Raw genomic sequence first — 24468 nt, 5'->3', positions numbered from 1 at the left:
TCTGTAAAATTGTAAATACTCAAAGAAAATTAAAGCCTAGCAGCTGATTTCCCCTTGAGCCCATCGTTGTCCCTCCCCCGCTGCTGCTGGTGTGACGCAGACGTGACATCTGTATAATTATCTCCAGCGGTCGAGGTGCTTTGTGTCAGTTAAGGGTCCTCGTGTGAACAGGCTGCTTTAATTGTTGTTTAAAACACCGGCTAGCACCGATCTCTGTGTAATTACTGCTGTCCCCGACTCGCTCGCCCTTATCTGTTTGGTTGGTGAGAGAGAGAGACAGAGAAGTAAGTGTGTGTGTGTGTGTGTGTGTGTGTGTGTGTGTGTGTGTGTGCTTTGATGAGGCAGACTACACAAGAGCTTTTCATTTTGCAATAGATCACCGTCATGTTTGTGCCTACACACACTCACACACTGTGGAAGAGGTAAACATGCAGTTCAAGATGTACAAACCCTCAGAGAAACAGTATGACAATATATACATACATGTGCACACACACATGCAGAACTGCTGGCTGTGTGTGTGTGTGTGTGTGTGTGTGTGTGTGTGTGTGCGTGTGCAAATTAATGTGACTCTAGACCGTGTATAGGCGCAGTAGAAGAAAGTACATGCAATCGTGTGCTGAGGTTTAATGTGCATTTCAGTAAAGACTCCTGTTCAGAACATTAATATTTCCATTTCTGGTCATTTCTATTTGTTGGTTTGACTCTGGAGGGCAGCAGCAGCAGGACGGCCTCACGGGGCACAGCAGGTGATGACGACGAATGTGACAGTGAGGAGCTGGGTTGCAAAGCAGCTTGCAGGTGTGCAGCAACTTTGGGCTGAATGTGATTAACAGTCTCAAAACGAGTTTGCAGGATTGTTTAAACTAATTGAAGTGTAACAGGTGGGAACAGTCACGCACCGCTTTGCTTTTCTGAAGTCTGAATTGTAGCATTTACACTTTCGCCATGTTTGTTTTTCAGAGGCAGACGTGACCAGATTTAGATGACCTGAGTTAAATTAAAACACCTGTGTTTTACAGCAGGCTGTAAAGTGGTTTGTTTCTGCTGTAAAGTTTAACATGACGTTGGTGGTGACAGACTCCTTCCTGTGGATGTTAGACTGCAGGTTGTGGTTCTTCATGGTTAGCAGCCACAGAAAACAGCAACAACTTATTTGGAAGTAAAGACGTCACGTGTGTGCGTCGTGCGTGTGTTATGAAAGCTTGTTGTCCTGTCTCTCCTCATTTGTGTTTTCTTTTGTGTGCTTCTTGCCCATTAAACGCCCCATTTGCATTTTGAAACCACTCGTTTGAGGGAGGCTGCACAGCTGCTTTCCATTATACTCATCAGAGTGACGGTGCGGCGTGGCACAATGACGGGCACGCTGGGAGTGGAATGAAGTTCAGCATCAGGTCCAGCGTGGACAGAGTTCACTGTGGTCGCAGTTCAATGACTCGGACTCTTTGTTACTGACCGACCTTCCGGTTCTTCTTTTCCTGCAGAGCGTCTCATGTCTCCGAGCTCTGTCGCTGTAACACTGTAATCTCTCTGAAGTGGCTGCTGTTTCACCACCTACAGAGAATATGCTTCTGTTCATGTTTCGGGTCGCTGCCTCATAAAATGATCGGTAATTACTTAAAAAAACCTCGGTGGATACAGTGATTAGTGGTGTTTTTATTTGTCATTTTACAACTTTGGGATTTTCAGCAGGTGCGCCGCTCGGGGGAGGAAACAGTTTAAATAAAAGCAGAAAATAAAAATTGAACATTTCAAAGATGCATTTGCAGGTTCATTCACTCTTCAGAATAATCCTTCATCTTATCCTGAGCCTTTCCAGTTATCTTTCAGTCTGAAACTAGCTGTTTTAGCTCCTCCCCCTTTAAGGCAGTTTTCTTCTGATTGGTTGTCTGTCACAAACAGAAGGTTTGAACTGTAAGAGGGGCCAGTGTGCTGATAATCTATATGCAACGAGCCAATAAAAAGTAATACAAAGATAATTAACTCGATTTAACTCGATAAACTGATCCGTAAGGCCAGCAATGTTGTGGGGATGGAGCTGGACTCCCTCAAGGTGGTGTCGGAGAGGCGGATGCTGTCCAAGATAAAGACAATGTTGGATAACACCTCCCACCCACTCCATGACGTGCTGGTCAGTCACAGGAGCTCGTTCAGTGAGAGACTGAGATTACCCATGATGCACCAAAGAACGACACAGGAAATCATTCCTGCCTGTGGCTCCCTGTACAACTGCTCCACCTAACACACTGTTTACTGCTACAGCTACACCCTTCTTGCACATGTTCCTTTTCAGCTATTTATTAACAAGTGACCTTTATGTATATACATGCCTGTATATATTGTGCTATTCTTAGTGTATTGTCTTTGTTAATGGTTTATAATGTAGCACTGTAACGAAAAAGAATTTCCCCCAGGGATCAATAAAGTATTCTGATTAAACAATATGATCAAATAAAGTAATGCTGTGCGATTTTTGACCCATTTTGAGCCGATTTTTGAGTCGTGCGACCGTTTTGGCGATCGGCCCGATTTTGGCCTTCATCGTGCGTCGTGTAGTATACGTGGGGTAACGAGAGCACGGCAGTGCAGCGTGTGATCTGGACACAAGCGATGGAGGCACAACTTGTAGAACTTTGGAAAGCTCATCCGAGCCTTTTCGATGTGGCCTCACAAAATTATCACGACCACAACAACCGTGAAAATAGTTGGATTTACACTGCTGCTCAATCACAGCTGCCTGATCATGTTTTTCATTAGCAATTTAGCAAAGTTGATGGTGGTGGTGTGTCTGTGTGAGTGAAAGACAGAGCGACAGAATTTCTGTTATAACCTTCATGTTATGGAGGCACAGTGTGAGCACTCAGGTCGCATCAGAGCATCGGGCCGTATAGTGTGAGACCTGCATCGTGACCTATGAACTTCTAACCCCTGCGAGTCAATCGTACAGTTTGAACAGGAGCTGAATCGCGCGCATGAAAAAATCGCACAGTGTCTGCCCAGCATTACAGGAACACAAGTGGGCGGGGCTTCTTTTCATCTCAATTCATGATATTTAGAAAGAAGAAAAAACATCAGTGAAATATGAGGACCTGTTGTATTTGCCTGAGACAGAAGCTCTTTCTGTCACCATGAAGCCGGATCCGGCACACTGTGTGATTCCCACTGAAGTAAATGGTAAACGGCCTGTATTTGTATAGCGCTTTACTTGGTCCTAAGGACCCCAAAGCGCTTCACACATCCAGTCATCCACCCACACATTCACACACTGGTGATGGTGATTGTAGCCACAGCCGCCCTGCGGCTGCCGGACACTGGCGCCACCGGGCCCTCTGACCACCACCAGTAGGCAACGGGTGAAGTGTCTTCCATGTTTAGGCTTGAATATGTGTGAAAGCACTCAGCTGATCTGGACTGTTTTAAATATTCTGGGCCTTTTGTATGAAGTATCAGCCCCCTGCTGTGGGGAAATTCACCTCAGTGGGGGGTCCTCAAAACATCTTGAAATTTGTAGATAATATCATTTCAAAATGGCTCATGAAAAACATGAGGCTAGAAAACGATCTAAAGCAGTCCTGCTGTCATCCTTTGCTTGGAAATTTTTATTTATATATTTTGAGAAATCTAATGACAGCAGGGAGCTGAGACTTCCCAAGGAAACCTTTCTGCTGTTTTTAAATCTGAAGACTTTGGATGGGATGGACTACATGTGATGTAGAGAAAGAATGCTTTTGAAAAATAAAAGTGTTAATCATTTATTTTCATCTATCAACAAAATGCAGCAACTGAAGAAAAGAGAAATCTAAATCGCATCAATATTTGGTGTGGCCAGCAAAGGAGGCAGGTACGTTGTTCCAAACATCTTGGAGAAATAACCACAGATCTTCTGTGGATGTCGGCTTCCTCACATCCTTCTGTCTCTTCGTGTAATCCTGACACACTCGATGATGCTGAGATCCGGGCTCTGTGGGGGCCGGACCATCACTTCCAGTACTTCAGTGACTTTGGCTGTATGTTTGGGGCCGTTGTCCTGCTTCAGAATACATGTGGGGCCAGTAAACAATCATTTATATTTCTGAAAGCTTTCTTTCATGCCTGCCTGAAACCTTTGCACAGTACTGTACATCAGCCATGTAGTTCATATGACGCAGCAGTAAACTGATGTAAGTCAGTGATTCCCTGTAAATCTGAGCTTTGCACTGATGAATGACTTATTGTGCAGTCATTTGTGGACATGAACGGCTAGTCCTGTTTTCTTTCACAGCTCTACTCTTTCAGGATGTGAAACACAAAGATATTTAAACCCAAATGCAGCATTTACGTCTTCATCTCAGCCTAACTCCACTGACTGTGAAAACATCATTTTGTCCGTATGTGGATTCTTTTAGGACTTGAGATGAATTTCGAGGTGGGATCTGTGCCCACCTGCCCAGGGTGGCTGTAGGAGGTAGAGCAGGTCATCTACTGATCGCAAGGTTCGTGGTTCGATCCCTGGTTCCTCCAGTTTGCATGCCAAGTATCCTTGGGCAACATACTAACCCTAAATTGCTCTCCGATGTGTCCACGAGTGTGAATGGTAGTTAGGAAGCACTAAGAAACTTGGTTGTGAATGGGTGTGACTGGGTGAATGTGGCATGTTGTGTACATGTAAGAATGAGTCCATTTACCCATCGCATACAATCATCCAACATTAGCCTGCAGTGTCGGCAGACGGCGTCTTTCACGTTGAAGGTTCACTGAAGTTTTGTCTTCATATTTGTTTTTGTGCGAAGGTTTTTTTCCCTCCTCAGACTCGATGCAGCTTCATCAGATGTTTGCTGGAACGAGGAGTTGCCTTGAAGGTGAAAGTCAGAGGTCAACCTCACTGTGCAGTTTATATTCTGATACTCATCTGCGACTGCTTTTTAGATAATTACACACCTGCAGATGTGCATAAATGCACTGTGTACGCGTCTGCCCTGCAGGTGTGCACTCTAAAACTAACGTCACGCACAGAGAATCATCAGTTTTAAAGCAGAAAGCAGTCGACAGTTTCATCTTCAGTGTGGGTTTAATTTATTAGAACATGGCATGGATGGAAAGAAAACAGTCACAAACACATCAGGCTGATATACAAAGAGCAAAACATCCTGTCTTTACAGGAAGCAGAAATGAAAACCAAAAAGATGGAAGAATATGTCGTCATAATGGATTTTTCATGTTCGAGTGCAATACAATATTCACAACCGTTCAGCCGTGGGTTCAGGGCGAGCGAGCGTGTCGCCGTGTGTGTTTGTCGTACAGCCTCCAACGAGAGCATTTTTATGAAGCGAGCTTCATCTGGACAAAGTCTCGGAGCACGTCGCAGGAACGTCCGCCTCCACGGTCTGAGTGTCCAACACATTCACCCCGAAGAGCAAGAACTTGACTCTGTTTTGTTTCCCGGGAGACCTGACGACGTGATTTTTCTCTCTGGAAAAACGTCACAGACTTTGAATTTTAATAAGAGTGAAAAATGTGTTTCGATAAAGAATGTGTTGTTAATGTTCACTTCAGAGCAGAAGTGGAATTAAGTCTCCCTCAAAGGATGGATGCTCGGCTAAAATCTGCGTCGGTGTTCCTGAAAATAAATCTTTTTTTGTTAATCTAAGGAGCTGCTGTGGATTCTGGTCTTTGTGTTTAAGACTCCAGGACTCAACACGTCTGCTCCTGATGTTCTTCCAAAACATTTTGTTTCTAATTATTACTGCAAAAATGAGTTTTTTGTTAAAGGAAAAATTAATCTGGCACAAATTATTCTTCAGCTCAGTCTCTTTTAATGTGTCTTAAAATGATGTCTGGAGAGTTTTTTTATATATATATTTTTGTTATGGGCCAAGAGCTGATTCATATTCATGCAAATTGAATAATTTTTGGTTCCATCTGTTTTTTTAGTTGATGAGGAAATATGAGGATACAATTAAAAATAAAAATAAAAGTTTGTGCATTTTTAAATGAAAGTGGTTAAAATTCTTACTTTAAAGAAAAGATCAGCCAAATTCAAATCGAGGGCGGTTCACGAGTTTCATGTTCTCAGAACTTTTTGATTCCGCCTTGTTTACGGTGCACTGAGGAATATGTCCTGTTTTTCCCTGCACATCCCTCGTCTACTTCTACTTGGTGCCCCAAATGTAAAGAACCCCTCCAGACCAGGGTTTTAATAGTTTTGCAATTTTCATTAGTTTTTATTTTTATTTAGTTTTGACTTCAGATTTTCAATTTTATATCAGTTTTAATTAGTTTTTATCATTTGTTTGCTAGTTTAGTTTTTATTTTTTTGAAAATCCTTAGTTTCAGTTTAGTTTTGATTAGTTTCAGTTATAGTTTTAGTTGTGTTTGCAATAATTAAGTGCAACAAAATCCCAGTGTCATCATATCAGTCATGCTCTTCTGCTCATCCTTGGGTATGTTGCTATTCCAGCTACCATACTGCACCCTGCACAGGTCGCCTGTCTGTCGCAGGGCTAACACGCAGAGACAGAAATCACGCTGCCTTGCCTGGGTTAGCTTCTGTTTCTGGGGGTGAGGGTTGCGTGTGCTCCCTTCTCAAGGTAAGCTAGGTTAGCCTTCTTGTGTGAGCTTTTCAAGTGCGCTTTAAGGTTTGTGGGATTTTTTTCCCTTTAGAAATGTCCCTCATAATTTGTCTCTTTCCACTACAAGACACTTGCTTTATCCAAAACACAGTCATATTCAAAGTAATCCCAAATTGGACTCTGGCGCTTTCTCCCGACTTTTCCTGACATGATTCTGCGCGAGGACGGAGCAGCAACACAGACGACTCAACTAACGTGCTGCCACCTGCTGGCATAATGAGACACAGCAAGAAAAAATCTGGAAACTAAACTTCATTTTCACCCTCGACTATTGTAGGACACGCACACATCAATGAAACTAAACACATTTTTGCTATAAATTCAGTTAATTTTAGTTAGTTTTGTGAGCACACATTACAGTTTTAGTTAGTTTTCCTTTTTTTGTTTTTATTTTTATTTCCGTTAACGAAAATGTTTTTTCACTTCTAGTTTTCGTTAACGATAATAACCTTGCTCCAGACATCATTCAGAGTACCAGAGTCTGTCAGTTACTCTTCAGGGCGGGTGCGTTGCCAGTCAGAGCCGTAGTCTGCTGTAGCCCTTTCACTTCAGCTGCACGTTACCAGCACGGCGTCCGCGTGAACCCACGCAGGGTTCAGCGCTGAACCGCACAGAGATGAGTTTGCATAGACATCAATTCAAGTCAGACTCATGCAAATGGATGAAGGACACGTGGACGATGAAAAGCAAGGACGACGAAAGTTAAAGAAAAAAGTGGTGTCGAGAGGACGAATGTGAGGAGACGGGTGTCCACAGTTCAGTTCATCAACATTATTTATAAAAATAAGTGAGCTTGTTAAATATACCACATCATCATCGTCATCAGTCTTTTTAGAAACAAACAGAAAGAACAGGGAAGCGTCGACACCCCATCGAGTTGAACGTTGATGTATTTGTTACAGCTGGAAAGTACACACACCCAGATTAGCCGCTGCTGTTGCTCTGCAATGTGTAGCTACTCGTACGGCTCTGTTTAGTATTGCTTTGAGTTCACACTGCCAGTGCAAAGACCGAGGCCTGTGTGTGTTACACTAATTTCTTGGTCATATTTGTGTGTATTTACATGTTTGTGTGCGTGTTAGTGAGGCCAGTCAAACATGCAGCATTAGTCTCTGACACTCTGGGCGTCAGTTTAATCTGAACAAAATAAATTAAAATCAAATAAACTCTTTAAAAATTGCACAAGCTCTGCTACAGAACTACAAAAAGCACACTCACACATTTCTAACAGATCTCGTCAGCCGCTGCCACAGACTAGCATAAAAGATGCACCGTATAATGTCCAGCAGGGGGCGACTGCTCTCATACTGTCGTGACTTCAGACTTCCCCAACGACTCGATGGCCTGAACATTAATCTGAAATGGGATTTAACACATGATGTTCATTTTGTAAACTGGTGTCCAGACCGATGTTAAACTATCCGGTTTCAAAACACCGACTTGGTGAAAACGTTCAGCTTCATGCTTTAGGTGGCTACGTCCATCTCTGATAAACAGCCTCTGATCATCTAAATGTTTGTGGATGGATGACCTTACACTTCAATATTTTTGGTCATCGGTACTGATTAGCTTCCTGGAAACGCGTCTGCAGACTTTGTAGTTGATCATCAGAGTAAAACTAATGACTGACTTCTGCTTTAATCACAAGTTTGTCTATAACACGCCTGCTCGTTGTAGAGAACCTCACAGCCAGCGTAGCATCTTTACTCTGACTCGGCTCTGATGGTGTTTTGGTTACAACAGGAAGCTGTTCTCAGAGGTAACACAGTAATACATGAAGGAATCTGTTCCAACTTCTGGATCCAGATTCAGAATTGGTAAAAATCTCATTTCTCTCTCATATACTTCTGTTCCAGAGGCGGGCGTTCATTCAAACACGATCATGAGGTCAGTGTATGGACAGTAATCTCTGAGAGCCCACAGCTCGGCTGCAGACTGCCTGTGATGTCATACAGGGGTGTGTCCTTACATGATCTGTTCACACATTCTGTTTCAGAGGGGCAACCAATGGGAGAGGAGCTAACACAGACAGTTGATGAGATGAGGTGATGCCATAGCTGGACTGGTGGTGGATTGGCCAGATGCTGGTCAATGTGTAAAAATAACTCAGTTGTTTGGTGGTGGCTATGGTGGAGCTTCCACAGAGGCCAGCAGGTGGATGAGGGAAGGGGAGGCAGGAGGAGGAGAGACCCGAGGCGGCCGCCGGTCCGAGTGTCAGGTGAACTGAACTTCAGGTAAGAAGTTATGACCTGCAGTGTATCTGGGTCAGATATAAACCAAGTTTAGGTGGAGTTTATTTTCGTTGTGCTGACTTTTTACTGTCAGTTACAATAACTCGTTCTGCGTGCTAGCTAGCATGACGGAGTTTCTGGGCTGGGCGGGTGCTATGATGTTACTGATAGTAAAGTTCTCTAACTAACCTTATGAATAAAATAGTTGCCAACCGTCCCGTAAAAAACGAAATCGTCTGGTATTCAGAGAAAATATTACGCGTTTCGTATTGAGGTGAAAAGAAACAGTTTGTCCCGAACTTCAGCTAGAATGGAAAAGGCACAAAGATGGAGTTATTCTGTGTCTTTGCTGCACAGCTGCCTCTTCTTCTCCCATTCTCCCCCTCCCTCTCCTGTTGCTACTTCAATCATGAAACTGATCAATGATCAGCTTCTCTCTCTTGTTTATCTCTCACTTTGTGCCAGAAAGAGGAAACCGCCGGATGTCGCGTTAAACAACAGCAGCACGTTTAAGCTTGATCAGCTGTTGTTAGAATGTATTTAATATTAATTTCTAGTATCAGCTGATGTTTGCTGGAGCCACAGCTGTGAAGCTGCTGGTCATGATGTCGGTTTGGATTTGTGGTGAGAGGGAAACATGAGGATGAAACCAGGAGATGTCCTTACTGAATCATCAGAGCTGAACAGGTGATGGAGAAACAGGTTTACCTTTTAGGCGACATGAATGAGTTGAAGTTATGAACTGTTTCTGAGAGATAAATAACACCAGGATCCTTTTCTAAGTAGCTGACAGCTGGTAACTGTGCAGGGGCGGATCTAGCAAAGTTTTGCCAGGGGGGCAGGTAGGGCATTAACAGGGAGAGGGGGGCACAAAGAAATACTTTTCTTTCTTATTCTCATTTAAAAACGTCTCACTTTTATTAAATAATTATCTAAATCTTACAACCAAAGATTGTTGAAGATCATTCAAAGGCTTTATGGGTTTTCCTATAATTTTTTGTCCCAGTCCAGCCCTGGGTGATGCACCAAGTATGAAGTAAACCAGGATTATTTTGAACTTTGAATCATGCAAAGCTAGTCTGGCAGAGTCCAAGAATAAAAACGCTGCTCTGTTGTCTACCTTCAAGCCATCTTTCTTCTAATTGGTTCACAGACAGTTACTGTGAAATGACTACATTAGGGACATCGACTCTAAATGACATCACAGAGAGCCAAGAGTGTTTAGAGCACTCTGAGCCTGAGCTTTTGGCCCACAGGGATTAGATACAGTTGTACTCACACTGAGCTCATCATTAGAGACTCTGGTCATGTTTTATATGAGCATCCACCACAGGAACAGGAGATGAGCAAAAGTGCACAACAGGTCCACTTAAAACTCAACTGCATGTGACAAAATGTTGACTCGGTACTTTCTGACGGATGGATCGACTCCTGGTGCCGAGCTGGATTTTGGCCTGCTTATCAGAGCGTGTCCCCGATATATCTGCTTAGAGCTGCCAGGGTTATCGATCTGTGGTACTCACCCAGTAATGACTTCAAACGTGTGGCTATCAGAAACTGGCTTTTCCAAAGCTCCTCACTGTACACGTTCAAAGATTTCCCATTTTAAAAAACAGTTCTTTTATTCTAGTTCTGTGGATGCTGAAAGGTGAGAAGCAGGGCAGACATTTATAAACAGATATCCCAGTTAGAAAGTGTGTGTGTGTGTGTGTGTGTGTGTGTGTGTGTGTGAGAGAGAGAGAGAGACATAAAATGGCCAGTTGGAGCTCACAAGTGAAAACACTACTCTTCTAACAAAACACCTGGTTATTAGCAATAATGGTACAGTGATATTTTTTTATCCCCCAAAAAGAAAATAATCAGTTTTGTTCACTCTACATACAGAACATACAGAGACTAAAATACAGTTTTACAGTCTTTACCTGCAGCCATGTTGGGAAATGAACTCTTCTAAAACTGTAATACTCCTCTCAATAAGTTAAAAAATAATTTAAACAACACATTTTGAAAGAGAACATATGCAAAAAACAAAAAAAGAACCCTTTTATCTGTTGTATGTCTTTAAAAAAAACTACACAACAAATACTGAAGGAAAACCAGACAGGAAGCAAACGCAAAATAGTCATTTACAAGTCGACATCATCGTATACAAAAGCAGAGTTTTCAGCTCAGTGTTAGTGACCAGTGATTATAAACTCTGAGGGAATATTCCACAATAGTTAATAAATATGCGAGTATACAATAGGACGAAGAGCAGGGGACAAAAAGAGCAGGACACAGACTAGGAGGGGAAAGCAGAATAGTCTCTATGGCTTTTACAGGCTTTGTGGCCCAAATGACCTTAAATATCAGGGGCTGCAAACACCCACCAACCCTCTGAACTCGGAAAAGGGCCGAGCTGCAAAAAGACGCGAGGAAAAATAAAGTCGGGGTGGACTTTTAGAAGTGGGATTGTTGGAAAATGATGACTCAGACCTGCTGATCCTGACTTTTAATTTTAAAAATCAGACAAATAGATGAATTTCTGTTAATGTCTCAAATTATTTAACAACAAGAAGAACACTTCCACATCAAGGAGCAGACTGGAACATCCTTAAAGCTGTTTTTATGTGGTCGGATGTGGAATAACGACGAGCCAAGTAAGAGTCTCGCTTTCAAAATCCATAAAGTATTATCACATCCAAAGTATCTGAAGTAAAAGTTCTGCTTCTGCAGTGGTGCCCACAAACAATCAGTGGATGAATTTAAAGTTTGCACTGTTCTCTCATCTTTGCTTGGTTTTCTATTGAAATAACAACTGTCCTCCATCCACTGGGAAAACTAACATTTGGGGGCTTGTCCGGGATCCGGGCTGGGACAGAGACATTAAAGCATCCATAGGTTTGTCTGACTGTATAGCAAAATTTTTTTCCTGAACTTTTTACAGCTGTGTCTGTGTTTGAGTGACAGGTAAAGTATTGAGGAGCCATTGACCCTGAGTCGTTTGTACGTGGTGAGCCATCAGCCTTAGAGAGCTGCTGTACAGGATTGTCCTATTTTGCTTTTGGTGTTTTTCATTCTGGTCCTACATGCCTCGCTTTGAGGTGTTCAAAGGTTCTGAAACTTTGTTTTTAAAAGTGCTACTCAAAGAAAGAAAAAGCTGTTGGGTATATAAAAAGGTTAAAGAAGCAAGGTGAAGAGTGTTATTCGTCATCCTGTATTTGTTTTTCTTTAATTTATTTCCCACTCTGTGGAGTTGAGACGGATATCTGCATGAAAATCAGAAATCCTCCTTTATTTGATTTCTGAAAGCCGTGACTGGAGCCGCTGCAGTCTGTCAGAGTCCCTCAGCAGGTTCTGAGTTAATTATTCAGCGTTTATGATTCAATAAGAAACTTTTGAATTTACAGAGAGCATGCAGCTCTGTTTTGGGGATTTTTCCTATTAGCTCGAGGTGTAGTTGAGTTAGCCTTTGCAATAGTGCTCAGTTATATTTGTAAAAGTGATCTTGTTGGTGCATTGTCACCTTGGTAGCATGACACTGGTTGCAAACTTACACATACATCATGTTTGGCAGTGGGTTTTGGTCTAATTGCACAAACATGCTGTCTGACATGCAAGTCGTCAGTGCTTTGGGGAAACTGGGCGAAATCTGCTGAGAGACCGTCGTCCTCCCGATCCTTTCATGACAGTAAATAAGACCCTCAGTCGTGGTTTTTAGTTATGCAGCTAACTTTACACTGGTCTGTTTATTTGGTCTATAGCTGCTGATCCACACAAACAGCAGAATGATTTTAACCCAGAAACACTGTTTGAGGAAACTTGTGTTAAAATTGTTATTTTTCCCCTTGATTTCCAAGACTTTGTCAAATCGGTTTATCCTGGGAATACACCCAACCTGGTTGCACAATGTTCCAATACCAGGGTAGCAACCAGAGCTACTTGCGGTCACTCAGGACAATGATTGCAATCCCAGTAAATCCACCGTGGAGTGGTTCACAAGTGTCCGAGAAGCAGGTCTCTGCTCCACATCACTCAGAATAGCACCAGGTCTTTTTATTTCTTGACAGAAGCCACATCAAGCTGCAGAAAGCATATGAGGAGGGCAGGAAGTCAGACACAGGACAGCCGGTAAAGAGCTGGGTCCAAAATAAAAGACCCGGCACCGACTAAACACTTTGAACTGCTCGCAATGTGAAGACGTGATGGAACAAAAACTTGTCCAAGACACGAACCTGCTGTACCCCTGGTTTAGGGTTTGGTTATGACCACAGCGCAGAGACACGGTTAGCTGAACTGCAAGCTTTAAACTTTTGACATCACTAACCCCACAGCCAAAGAGAAAAGCTTGTTTGCTGCCGTGCACGCCTTCCATGGATGATTCAACATCATTCATGTTCCAACGATCCCACTTTGATTCTTTTAGGCAGTCAGAAAAAAAAAGAAGAAGAAGAAGAGGAAGAAGTGGAGAGGCAAACAAGTCGATGAGTAATGTGCTAAAAGAAAAACCAAAAACGGCCCTTAACGTCTAAACCCGGCCAGGAGCTACCTCTTTGTTTAGTACGGCGCAAACTTCTGTCTCTCCGGCTTCTTCATTCCATTGGTTGAGGACGAGATCTTGGCTGTGTAGGACGCCAGGGCCGCCGCCGCGTGAGCTTGAACCGGAACGGCTGCCGTCGCCGCTGCCGTCTGCACTGACGCTGGTAGCATTGGAGCCCCGATGGCCGCTGCGGCCGCCGCCGCTGCTGCCGCTGCTGAGGCGGGAGGGGTGGAGAGTGCCAGGTAGGGGATGGATTTCACTCCCAGGAGGCTGGAGAGGGGGAAGGCGTAGGGAGCGCCCAGGATTTGAGCATGGGGCAGTGCGGCGCCCATCGCTGCCAGGGGGGAGGAGGAGGAGGACGAGGCGGAGACAGGGGGGGAGGGCTGGGTGAAGCTCATGGTCAGATCAACGGGAGACGGCATGGAGGAGGACTGGGCGGTGGATTTGGCGGTCTCTAAACTGGAGGTGGAGGGGGAGGTGGAGGGGAGGGAAGGGGGGGGAAGGAGGGTGGAGGAGGGGAGGGGGTCAAGGAGAGGGAATTTTGGATGGAGAAGGGTTAGAGGGTTAAATAAAAGACATGTTAAAAAAAATCAGAGTAAAAACGGGAAAAAAAGACAAAAAAAACCAGGATCTGTAAAAATGAACAAACGGAAATCTGACAAAACTCAAATCATAAGACGGGCGTGTTTGGCTGGAGGTTGCAACAGATTATTGTAGGGGAGTTCGCTGTACAGATGGGGGGTGTGCTGTATAAGTTGGGGTGATGGCTTGGGAGGGGGCTTAGGGAGGAGGGAACAAAACCATCAGAAAAATTAGCATGGACGCTCCGTCAGACAGGACGCTGCTTCAAAAACAGGAAAGAAATCCTTTGTGCGGGTCTGTGCTCATCTCTGTGGGAGCTTCTCACCTCATGTTTTAACTAAAAGAAATGTTCTGCACATTTTAGCATCAATCACCATAAAACAGTGAGAGGTGGGCGGGCACGCAGCCCCACGTCCTCTTCATATTTCCTAAATCAGTGCAACCAGCTGAAAACATAATCCAATCAGCTGTTTGAATCACTAACAAGCATGATTCAAAGGCAGGACTTTCACTTAAAATCTTATTTAAAATGACATGAACTGTAAATAAGTGTGTGTGTGTGTGTGTGTGTGTGTGTCAGTATTTTTAAAGGTTTTTATTTCCTCGCATGTTGAATACTCGAGTTTTTCTTGTAGTTGCCTTGGGGCAACGCTGCACGGCAACTGTTCCTGTCTTTGTGTTTGAATGTTATCGCATGTATTTGCACAGCTGAGACTCTAAATGTGATTCAAACTGTAGCTTTTCTGCTTTTAACACAATTATTTCACTGGTTATTAAATGTAAATGGTAAATGGCCTGTATTTGTATAGCGCTTTTACTAGTCCCCCCCCTAGGAACCCCAAAGCGCTTTACACACCCAGTCGTCCACCCATTCACACACACAATGTAAATGTGTTCATGAAACTATCAGACAGCAGGTCAAACATGAAGCTGGAGTGTTCCCGGCATTAGAAACGTACTGTTAAACATTCCCGAGTGCACAGGAACACCAACAAAGGCCAAAACGTCTGCTCACTCTAAAGCAGGGGTCTCAAACTCCAGTCCTCGAGGGCCGGTGTCCTGCAACTTTTCCATGTGTCCCTGTTGCAACACACCTGAATACAATTAGTAGGTCACTAGAAAGACTCTATAGAACTTGACTGCATGCTGAGGTGGCAATTCAGCCATTTGATTCATGTTACAGCAGCTCATGAGTGAATGAACACGGTGCAATAAAAGTACTTTTAGGAGTACATTTTTCAAACACTTACGAACTTACATTTACTTGAGAAGGGTTAGGGGTTACCACTTCAGCATGCTAATTGTATTCAGGTGTACTGCACCAGGGGCACATGGAAAAGTTGCAGGACACCGGCCCTCGAGGACTGGAGTTTGAGACCCCTGCTCTAAAGTTTCTTGAAGGTGTATGGGTGACACTTTCAGTTAAACGACTAAACGAAGTAATGAAGTGGAATCGAGTACTATTAAACGAAGAATGCTGTGAAGAGTTTGCTTTTGAAGGCTTATGTTACACTCCCTGTTTGAAAGTCAGCAGTGGTTCATGTCACCGGGAGGAAAACTCCCAGGTCACTGAGACCTTATCCTCTGAAAGACTTCCTTCAATGCACAGCTCCATCAATAGGTGATGCCCCCCATTTAAACACTACAGTTAAGGCAACATGTCGATGTTAAACTGAGAACTGCTCATTTTGAACTCGATTCAGAAAAGTTTGACAGGAACATGTTTGCCTCTGAGTTGCATCATCACTTCCTCGTTTAACAACACTGAGCGTCCTCAGGAGAGCAGCGGCTGTAGTTTCCTGTTCTTGCTTGATGTGAGACAACTTTCAGCTGCTTAACACGCAGAGGCCTCCTCTGCCGCTTTAGGACGCTCCAGCTGTTTTTAATAGGCGGACACCCGTTACATTACATTAGCTCCTCTTGTACTGCAGATTCAGCTGCAGGAGTTCAGACTGTGTTTGGCATCGTGTTCGCTTCGGCAAGACCAGCCACAAAAAAGACAGCCGGGTCTCATGGCGTAAACAATCTGTCTGTGCTCACGGACACATTCTGTCTTTGTATTTACTTGGATGGATTTTCCATTCTGTGTGTTGTTGTGTCTCTGTTATTTAAAAAGTGTAGTCATGCAGTGGAAACCTAAAAAGTAGTGCTAGGCCTCACAGGAGGCAGAACAAAGCAGTGATTTCATATTCTCTAACGTCGCCCACATATGAAACTGATTCATGTTTACACATATTTCACTGCAGAAGTGGTTACAACGACAGATATTGTACAATTACAAGTTCAATCTGTAAAGGTTGTTGCTCATGGTGTGGTCCCGATTAGAACCTGACAGCATTATAAAAAGGGCAGGGATAGCTCAGTAGGTAGAGTGGTGGCCCCATGATCGGAAGGTCGGGGGTTCGATTCCCCTGAACAACTACCCTGAGGTACCCCTGAGCAAGGTACCGTCCCTACACACTGCTCCCCGGGCGCCCAGTGGCTGCCCACTGCTTCACTGAGTGAATGGGTTAAATGCAGAGAGGGATTTTCCCCACGGGGATCAATAAAGTACACTTTCTTTCTTTCTTTCTAAAAGCTTAAAGTTGATCACACTCAGGCAGTGACCGTGTCCGTTACAGAGACTCAATATCAAGCTGTGCAGGAAGCATTGTTTCAATGTGACTTCACTACTGTGTAAGTGAAACAATCGGAGGGTAGATCATTTGACAGATGCACCCCTGTCACACCTTTTTACTGCAGAGCTCTGATCGTACCTGATACCCTCACATATCTATATACCGTATTTTTCAGACCATAAGGCACATTAAGCGAAACAAAACAGTCAGATAAGTCAAACTTTACTCAGCTCATTCTTCTTGCTTCCTCCACTTCTGTACCATTGATTCATTAATGTTGAATTCTCTCACGGCTGCTCTATTCTCATATTGTTGCAGTATATTAATGACTAACCTCGTATTGTGGATGGATTATCTCAGTTGTTCTCCTGACTGAAGGTTGGGCCATTTACAGCATCCTGCCATGCGATTGCATTTGTCCCCAACCATCAGGAACCTTCACGTTAACTTTTATCGAGTGGAAAAAAGTTAGCGTTCATCCTCCAGCTTTACTGTGTTTATGCTAACATAGCTGTTAGCTAGCCACCACGTAGCACATCATTATATACCAGCTAGTCCAACTTCAGTAACCCTACAAACGTCACTGCTGTTTAGTTTTCTGTCTTCATTTATGTTGGAAGTGATAGCAGAGCTGTACGTTTTAATGTTTCAGAAATCTCTCAGTCAGAACATGCTATATCATGTTTAGGTGGAAACTAGTGAGCTAACTCCCTGCTAACTTCTAACTCTGTTAAATGTAATAAATCCTGTTTTCATGGATGCCTGGATGTTAAACTTCATTGTTACACCTGGTAAAGCAGCAACGCTGATCATTTTATTAAAGATGAAAGAATTTAGACAGTTTTTAACTCTGTAATGCTCCAACAATCCATCAAGCGGTGCGGCTTCGTAGCTTACCAAAGTCGTACTAAAACATTTTTGACAGATTTCTGAGCGCCGTGTAGCACATAAAATCGGTTTCAAGGTCAGTAAGTACAACCAGAGTTCATACATAAGGCACACCGGATTATAAGGCACACTGTCGATTTTTGAGAAAATTAAAGGATTTTAAGTGCGCCTTATAGTGCGGAAAATACAGTATATATAGACATATATGTCTATATTGCTGGATTCACACAGTCTGACAGGCTGATGTTTCTGGGATGCAGCCGGCTATCTGTATAGACAGGGGTGCACATAAGTGATCCACAGGTGTCAAAATAAAAGACACGCACCAGATAAGAAGCATGTTTGAGTCCATATAAAAGGCACTGTTTTTGTCCGCTAGAGTGGGATTTTCACGGCACATTCTGCACCACATCTCTGTGCGTTCATCATTTGTTTGAAGCCAGCTCACTTCCTGCAACCACTTTTCCGAGAATACGCGCTTCTTTTGCGGTTTGGACTCCTTTTGAGTTCATGTGTACTGTCTTTTAGTTTATGGGACGTTCCACAATATCTGTCAGTTTAACTACTTTGGTTTTTTTAAAGAATCCATTTCATATCTAAGGAACCTTGGAGGATATGAAATATTTTGTTCTCCCTCCTGCCAAGGTTTTACTGCTCATAAAGACAATATTCAGATATACTGTAATGTAAGCATCAAAGTTTGTATCTCTGCGTTTGTTAATATTTGAATAAGGCTTCATTATTTGCTGGCAGCCATCTTGAAAGCATCAGCTGACTGAACATAGGGACGGAAACACTTGTTGTGTCTCGTTGGGTTCATGTTCGGCGGGTTTTCTGATTGCATAAGAGGTCCATAGGGAGCGCGCTCCAAGGCGTGAGCGATCGAGTCCCGTTCACATCAGAGCGATCATCCTCCGTTCAGCACAAAACAAAGACGTAGGGTGGAGCGCCGTGACCGCGTCGCGCAGTGCAATCTACAGCTTTTCCATGTGATGCAGCAATTTAAATAAACGCAGGAGGTGAACGTGATCCTGACCTGGTTAACTGTTCAAGGAGCTCCACATCCCCCCCTCCCTGTCCCGTGAAAGCACAAAGATGCGTTTCTCCCACAGACTGGAGAAACTCAGGTTTACCATAAAGCTTCAGAATTCTTCTACAGAAGAAAACTCCAAAAAAGAAGCGCAGGAACTGCTCAGGTGGGAGACGACGGCTTATACAGGTGCGGGTTGTGTTGGAAGAAAAGCTCCACAGAGAAGCCGGAGTCTGAGTTCCATCTTTTTCCCGTCAACCTGCGAGCGACCCGCTGAAGGAGGACGGAGATTGGATGAGCTCGGGCAGATCGCCGTGTCCGTGTGTAACCGATTAAAGAAATAATAGAAAAGAGCAAATTTGTCAGGGATTCTCCAGCGACTGCTCTCACCTTCTCTGACCTGACATTTCAGACTGACCGAGGCTGACCCGTGTGTGTGTGTGTGTGTGTGTGTGTGTGTGTGTGTGTGTGTGTGTGTGTGTGTGTGTGTGTGCGCGCGTGTGTGTGTGTGTGAGCTGTCAGTATTTATGTGTGTGTCACTTGCCTATTCTCCCCGCTGTCGGTGGCAGGCTGAGTGGTAAGTCAAATATCAATTTCATCCAGAGTCCAATGACCAATTTGCATATTCATGCTGGTGGTTACTTGTATTAAAGCGAGCTGGCGGTGCGTACCACATGTCGCTTATATTTCTGATTAAATGGCGAGGAGAAGGCGAGGCCGACGTGTCCGCTGTGTTCGATATAGAGCTCGATTTCTTTCTTATCAGGCAGTAATTGTCATGTGATGCATCCTGCAGATGTACCTGACGGTGCATGCACAGCAGAGGAGGAGAGAACACTGCGACGCTGCTCTAACTGGCGAGAGGATCAAACTCATTTACATTTGCTCGACTGCTGCACTTCCTGTGAGAGTGCTGCTCGCCTTTTGCCATTTACCCACCAAACATTAAGGTATATAATGACACACCTCTCTCTGTGGCGTGACAACAGCCTGACTCTTGTACCTACAGCTGCTGTTAATAAAGCAGCGAATCAAAGTGCTGATTTGGGGAAGAAGGAGCGGTCTAATGTGAGGCGTTTGTCTACAGCCTCGTGCTCTCCTGCAGCACTCGTTGCTTCTCATACCCGCCTCTTCCTCCGGATGCTTACCATGAAGTGATTAAATACTGAGCCAGGTTGATGGCGATCGGCGTGCCGCTGATGGTGACGTGGCGGTCGCTGGTGCTGTCGATCTGACTGCCGATCTTGATCTGAGCCCCCGATACCTGCCGGATCTCGTTTATCTTGGTGCCCTGGCGGCCGATGATTGAGCCAATCAGCTGTGAGGAGGGAGACACGGAGAGGATTAGAGGCTTTTACAGGTGGACCGTGGCTTCAGTGAACTCTGACGGTGGCAAATGCAAAGACTTTCAAAGCACTTGGTTGTCTGTGAGCCTTAATGTGATGATTTTCTCACTTGTTGACAGCATGTAACTGGAAGCTCAGCTTACTTACCAGTTTGAGGTCTGTTTTTTGTTTCCCTGCACTTGCTGTCAGACCCTCAGTCTGCCTTTACATCTGGTGTGACGGGTTAAAAAACTCACGGCTTGTAGACCTTCTAACTTCCCCACATGAACCTCCAGCCTTCGTTCTCTGCCTTCAGTTTATTTTCCATCCTTCCATCTTGTTATCTGCTGGTGTCTAATAATATGGGACAGCACCAGGCGGTGAACTCTGACTCATCTGCCTGCCGTGAGCTGGGCGAGGGTCCCGGTGTGAGCTATCCTGGTCTCAGCGGGGGTTTGTCACACAGTAGGTGTCACAGCAACCACAGACAGGTAGTTACTGAGCTCACCTCTGTGTCAGTAAATGTGTCTCATTATTTTTTTTTAAGACGGCAGGCTTGTCAGGTGGCAGCATGTCTGCACGGTGCCAGCTATGCATCTGGAGCTACATTTATAAGAAATGAAACTGTTCTGTCTGATGCATTTTTGCAGTTAAGAAGGCAAAAAAAGTTGGGAGGTAACTGAAAGATTTTGTAATTACAAGACTTGTTTATCCTAATTATAAGACGAGGACTGAGAGGTCAGGGCTGGAACAGACGGGGGGGTTTCCGGCTATAAAAAGTTTGTTCCAGAGGAGGAAACACGGCTGACTCGGTAAAAGTGCAGCTCTGAACAGATGAACAACGAGCGCTACCCTCAGTAAGTAAAGAGGACTCACATTTCACAACTGTGAAAACGTTGCCATCACTTCTTTCTTCAACTCTCGTGTAAAGTATCTATAAAGTTCCTCTGAGCCATTAAACAGAAGCTCCCCGGACCTGTGACAATCCCAGATCACCTGCTTCCTTTTAAGGAACAGATAAAAAAGATCAAACCAAAGCCTGGCTCTGAATATTTTTAGACAAAGCATTTTAAAGACTTGTTCTTCCTGCTGATATTTTCTCTTTCAGCTCTAAAAATGAGGAGCAGACGAGGTCAGGCGTATTTGGAGGATATAAAAGTTATGCAAAGGAGATAATGAAGACTAATGTCAGCGTGCAGGCTGTTGGTGTCATCCAATTAAAAACATAACACCAATATGATGCCCACTGTGGAAACTGGTAAAGAATGAGCCAATTAACCCTCGGCACAGCTGATTGGCCTGAAATTGATCACAGCAGAAGATGTATAATTGATTAACTTTATCATCTGCAGTGAATTGTTTGCTCATATATTACAGATTATGTATATGTGTCATTTCAGGTTAATGACTTGTTATGACAGGAAGTTTCTTCTGAAGTCCTGACTTCAGCGAACTCGTTTTGACGGGAACGACGGCGGCACGCGAAGGAGCGTTTCCTGTCGTGTTCCTCCCGTTCCAGAGCGCATCTTCAAAACCAGCTAAAGCCATAAGACGCGATTCTGGTCAATCTATGAAATGGAGAAATGCTGTCTGAAAAATAAGCTCTGTTGTTGCTGCAGACTCAACTGGGAACAATTATTCTTTAAAAGCATCACTTGTATCAGCTCACTGAAAATGGGCAGAATTGATATGGGATGCATTTCTATGTAATTTAAAGTTTGGGTTATTACTTGAAGCACTGATGAACCATCAGGAGCATCTCCTTTAATGCCTCGGATTAAAGCAGCCCTCTGTTTGACATGTGGACAGAAGCTCCTCTCTCTGCTGAGCCACCACCATCCTCTTCTTTTTAAAGCATGACTCATCGCTGCTCTCGGCTTCTCACTTTAATCCACTAACGACCCCGAGCTTCCCTTTAGTCACTTTTTGCCTTCATCTCATTCGTTGCTTTATTGCCTCCCTGTAACGGCCTCTTTCTGTTCCTCTGTGCACGAAAGAGTGAGTAGATCTGCACTGTAGAGAGGTATTCTCAGAAAGGTCTTTGATAATTTAAGTGTGTGTCTGTGTGCGTGCGCATTAGAGACACTGACAAACAAAGTGCTGGCCAATGACAACCGGGTTACAACCATTTGCATGAGATCCCTCTTAGCCGCTGTTTGACCTCACAAACGTGCTCATTGAATAATTACCGTCCTCCTGTGAGTCACCACCAGCAGACTGGCAGATATCCAGGGAAACAAAGATGTACACACACACTAACCTTTAAATGTCTCCATCTCTGATTGCTGAACAAGTATTAACACAGTTTAAAGTCATACAGGTGCGTGACTACCTGTGGATGAAGACATCTGTGCACAGACTCACTGAATACTGGTTAAATATGTTCGTACATCAGGGGTCATCAGTCAGCATGAAGACACGCAGAAAATTTTCACTTTTATTTTGAAAAACTGCAAAAAGTTTCTTATTGTTGAGACTGTAGCACTTTTTCTAGCTCAGGGTTTTTTTATTTTGCTGGCTAACCTGAGAGTTGCTATCAGCCTGCTTCCCTTGAGTTTAGCTTAAATTCAGTTTTTATTATATAGCACCAACAACAATCCGGTCGTTAAGTCTGACGTCACTAGCCGTGTCTGGACCTAAACTCCGCTGCAGGTCCATATATCAAACGATCACTATGGCATTACTGAGAGTTAAAAACTGTCTAAAGTCTTTCATCTTTAATAAAATGATCAGCGTTCTGCTCTACCAGGTGTAACAATTGAGTTTAACATCCAGGCATCCATGAAAACGGAATTTATGACATTTAACGGAGTTAGAAGTTAGCAGGGAGTTAGCTCGCTAGCTTCTGTCTAAATACAATATAGCATGTCCTGACTGCGGGGTTTTGGAAACAAATTCAAACGTACAGCTCTGCTATCACTTCCAGCATAAATGAAGACAGAAAACTAAACAGCAGTGACGTTTGTAGGGTTACTGAAGTTGGGCTAGCTGGTATATAATGATGTGCTACGTGACAGCTAGCGACACAGCTATGTTAGCATAATATAAACAAGCTAACTTTTTTTCCACTGGATAAAAGTTAACGTGAGTGTTCTCGGTGGTCAGGAACAAATGTAATCGCATGGCAGGATGCTGTAAAAGGACCAAACTTCAGCCAGGAGAACAACTGAGATAATCCATCCACAATACGAGGTTAGTCATTCATATACTGCTGCATGGGCTGGGATGTAGTTACATCCTAAGGTTTTAAAAACTGAGCTTAAATAAATGATTAGCGGTAATAAAAGCCGAGGGAGGTCAACAGGGATCACTGACTGTTTTAGGAGCTTTTTGAGATTAAATAGAAGAAAATACAAAACATTAAACATGTTAACAACATAAAAGCCATATTAAACGCAGACTACTTTAGGCCCGGAAGTAGGATTCGTCGCGTCATCACTTAATGACCAGATAGTTGGCCTATGGTGCTTTACACTGTGAGGTAAAGACAATAATGCAGAGAAAACCCCAACCATCAGACTATGGTTATGAACAAGCACTTGGCGACAGTGGGAAGGAAAAACCCCCTTTTAACAACCTCGAGTGGAGCCAGGCTCACACTTCTACACTCGCACGCTCTGTGACAGCCTTCAGTGATGTGATGACTCACTTAGTAAGAACTAAAATCACTGCATTTTGTTCTTTGTAGCTTTCAGCACTTGTAGACTTGGACCTAAAAACCAGCTGCTTAGCTTCGTCTAGATTAAAGTCTAGCTCTTCACACCAGAAACTCGAGACCATCTGCTCGTCTGAAGGTGACGGAGACGCCCGTGTCTATTACATAAACCTCCTCGTCAGATTCGGAGACGGCTTTTCACACTGGATAATACACCTTATGTTTTCTGTTTGGTTTGTGTTATTTTCATGTTTGTCATTACTTGGCCTTCATCCTGCGAGGCTCTTTGGTCATGTCTTCCATGCCAAAAGTAAATCCAAGAATTCTGGCATTATGGATAACATGGAGAATTTACATGAATGCTTCAGCTCGCCAACAGCCCGCCAAGCAGCTCATGCAGCTCCTGGTAGAAGCAGTGAACAACAAAGTGGATGCAAACCATGGTTCTGGCGGTCACGCACGCCTCAACTTGAAACAAAGCAATTTCTTTGCATGTGGCTTTGACGTCTCCTCCTCTTATATCTGCACTGATGAAGAACCTTGAACCTTGATGTGAAAGTGTTGACGATGCCTGTCGTTCAGGCGAATACTACCTGCGCCATAATGCCGAACCTTAATGAATGTGGCAGTGATGAGGTGACCAGCACGGTGAGTATACTGGTGGCTAAAGACCTGCTGTTATTTTCAGGAATGAGATGATCCTGGGATTTCCTTCTTTCATGCCAAAACTCTGGACTAAATGAAGACGTCGAATGATTGGGGAGTGGAAAGCCTCCTGTCTGGTACGGTGCCCGAACCACTGATAACACCTAACTCACGAACTAAGTACTTAAAATATTGCTCATATTTGATCTTCAATGTAAATAAAAATGACGTGACGGGAAGGATGAGCGCGGAGCGACTGGGGAGACGAGGTTTGTTTTTTGCTCCGTCTCCAAGGTTGGTTGCTCTGGAAATGTGTGGTTTTCACAGGATGCCGTGTTCCCCAGCGAGCAGCTTTGTGTAAGAGCTG

At 43.9% G+C, this 24468-nt stretch overlaps 1 protein-coding gene and 1 long non-coding RNA gene across 12 annotated transcripts in view; one reads left to right on the top strand and one right to left on the bottom strand.

Moving 5' to 3' along the window:
- The window catches only part of LOC309706730, a 58528-nt gene that overhangs the window by 6018 nt on the left and 28042 nt on the right, over positions 1–24468 (top strand). The gene's annotated exons all lie outside the window — the stretch shown is intronic.
- pcbp4 (poly(rC) binding protein 4) overlaps positions 5029–24468 on the bottom strand; it is a 202743-nt gene continuing 183303 nt past the window's right edge. For all 10 annotated transcript variants that reach the window (XM_082533457.1, XM_082533455.1, XM_082533463.1 and 7 more), the window contains 2 exons: positions 19625–19794; positions 5029–13817 (listed from right to left, as the gene is read on the bottom strand). In XM_082533457.1, coding sequence (XP_082389583.1) covers positions 13376–13817; positions 19625–19794 — 612 coding nt within the window. In that variant the 3' untranslated portion in view covers positions 5029–13375. The remainder of the gene's footprint in view (positions 13818–19624; positions 19795–24468) is intronic.

Source organism: Aulonocara stuartgranti, assembly GCF_965226115.1.
Source record: "Aulonocara stuartgranti genome assembly, chromosome: 5".
In the NCBI taxonomy this organism is placed as follows: Eukaryota; Metazoa; Chordata; class Actinopteri; order Cichliformes; family Cichlidae; genus Aulonocara; species Aulonocara stuartgranti.
The sequence above is the reverse complement of the archived record's forward strand: the minus strand, read 5'-3'. Positions and strand labels throughout refer to the sequence as shown.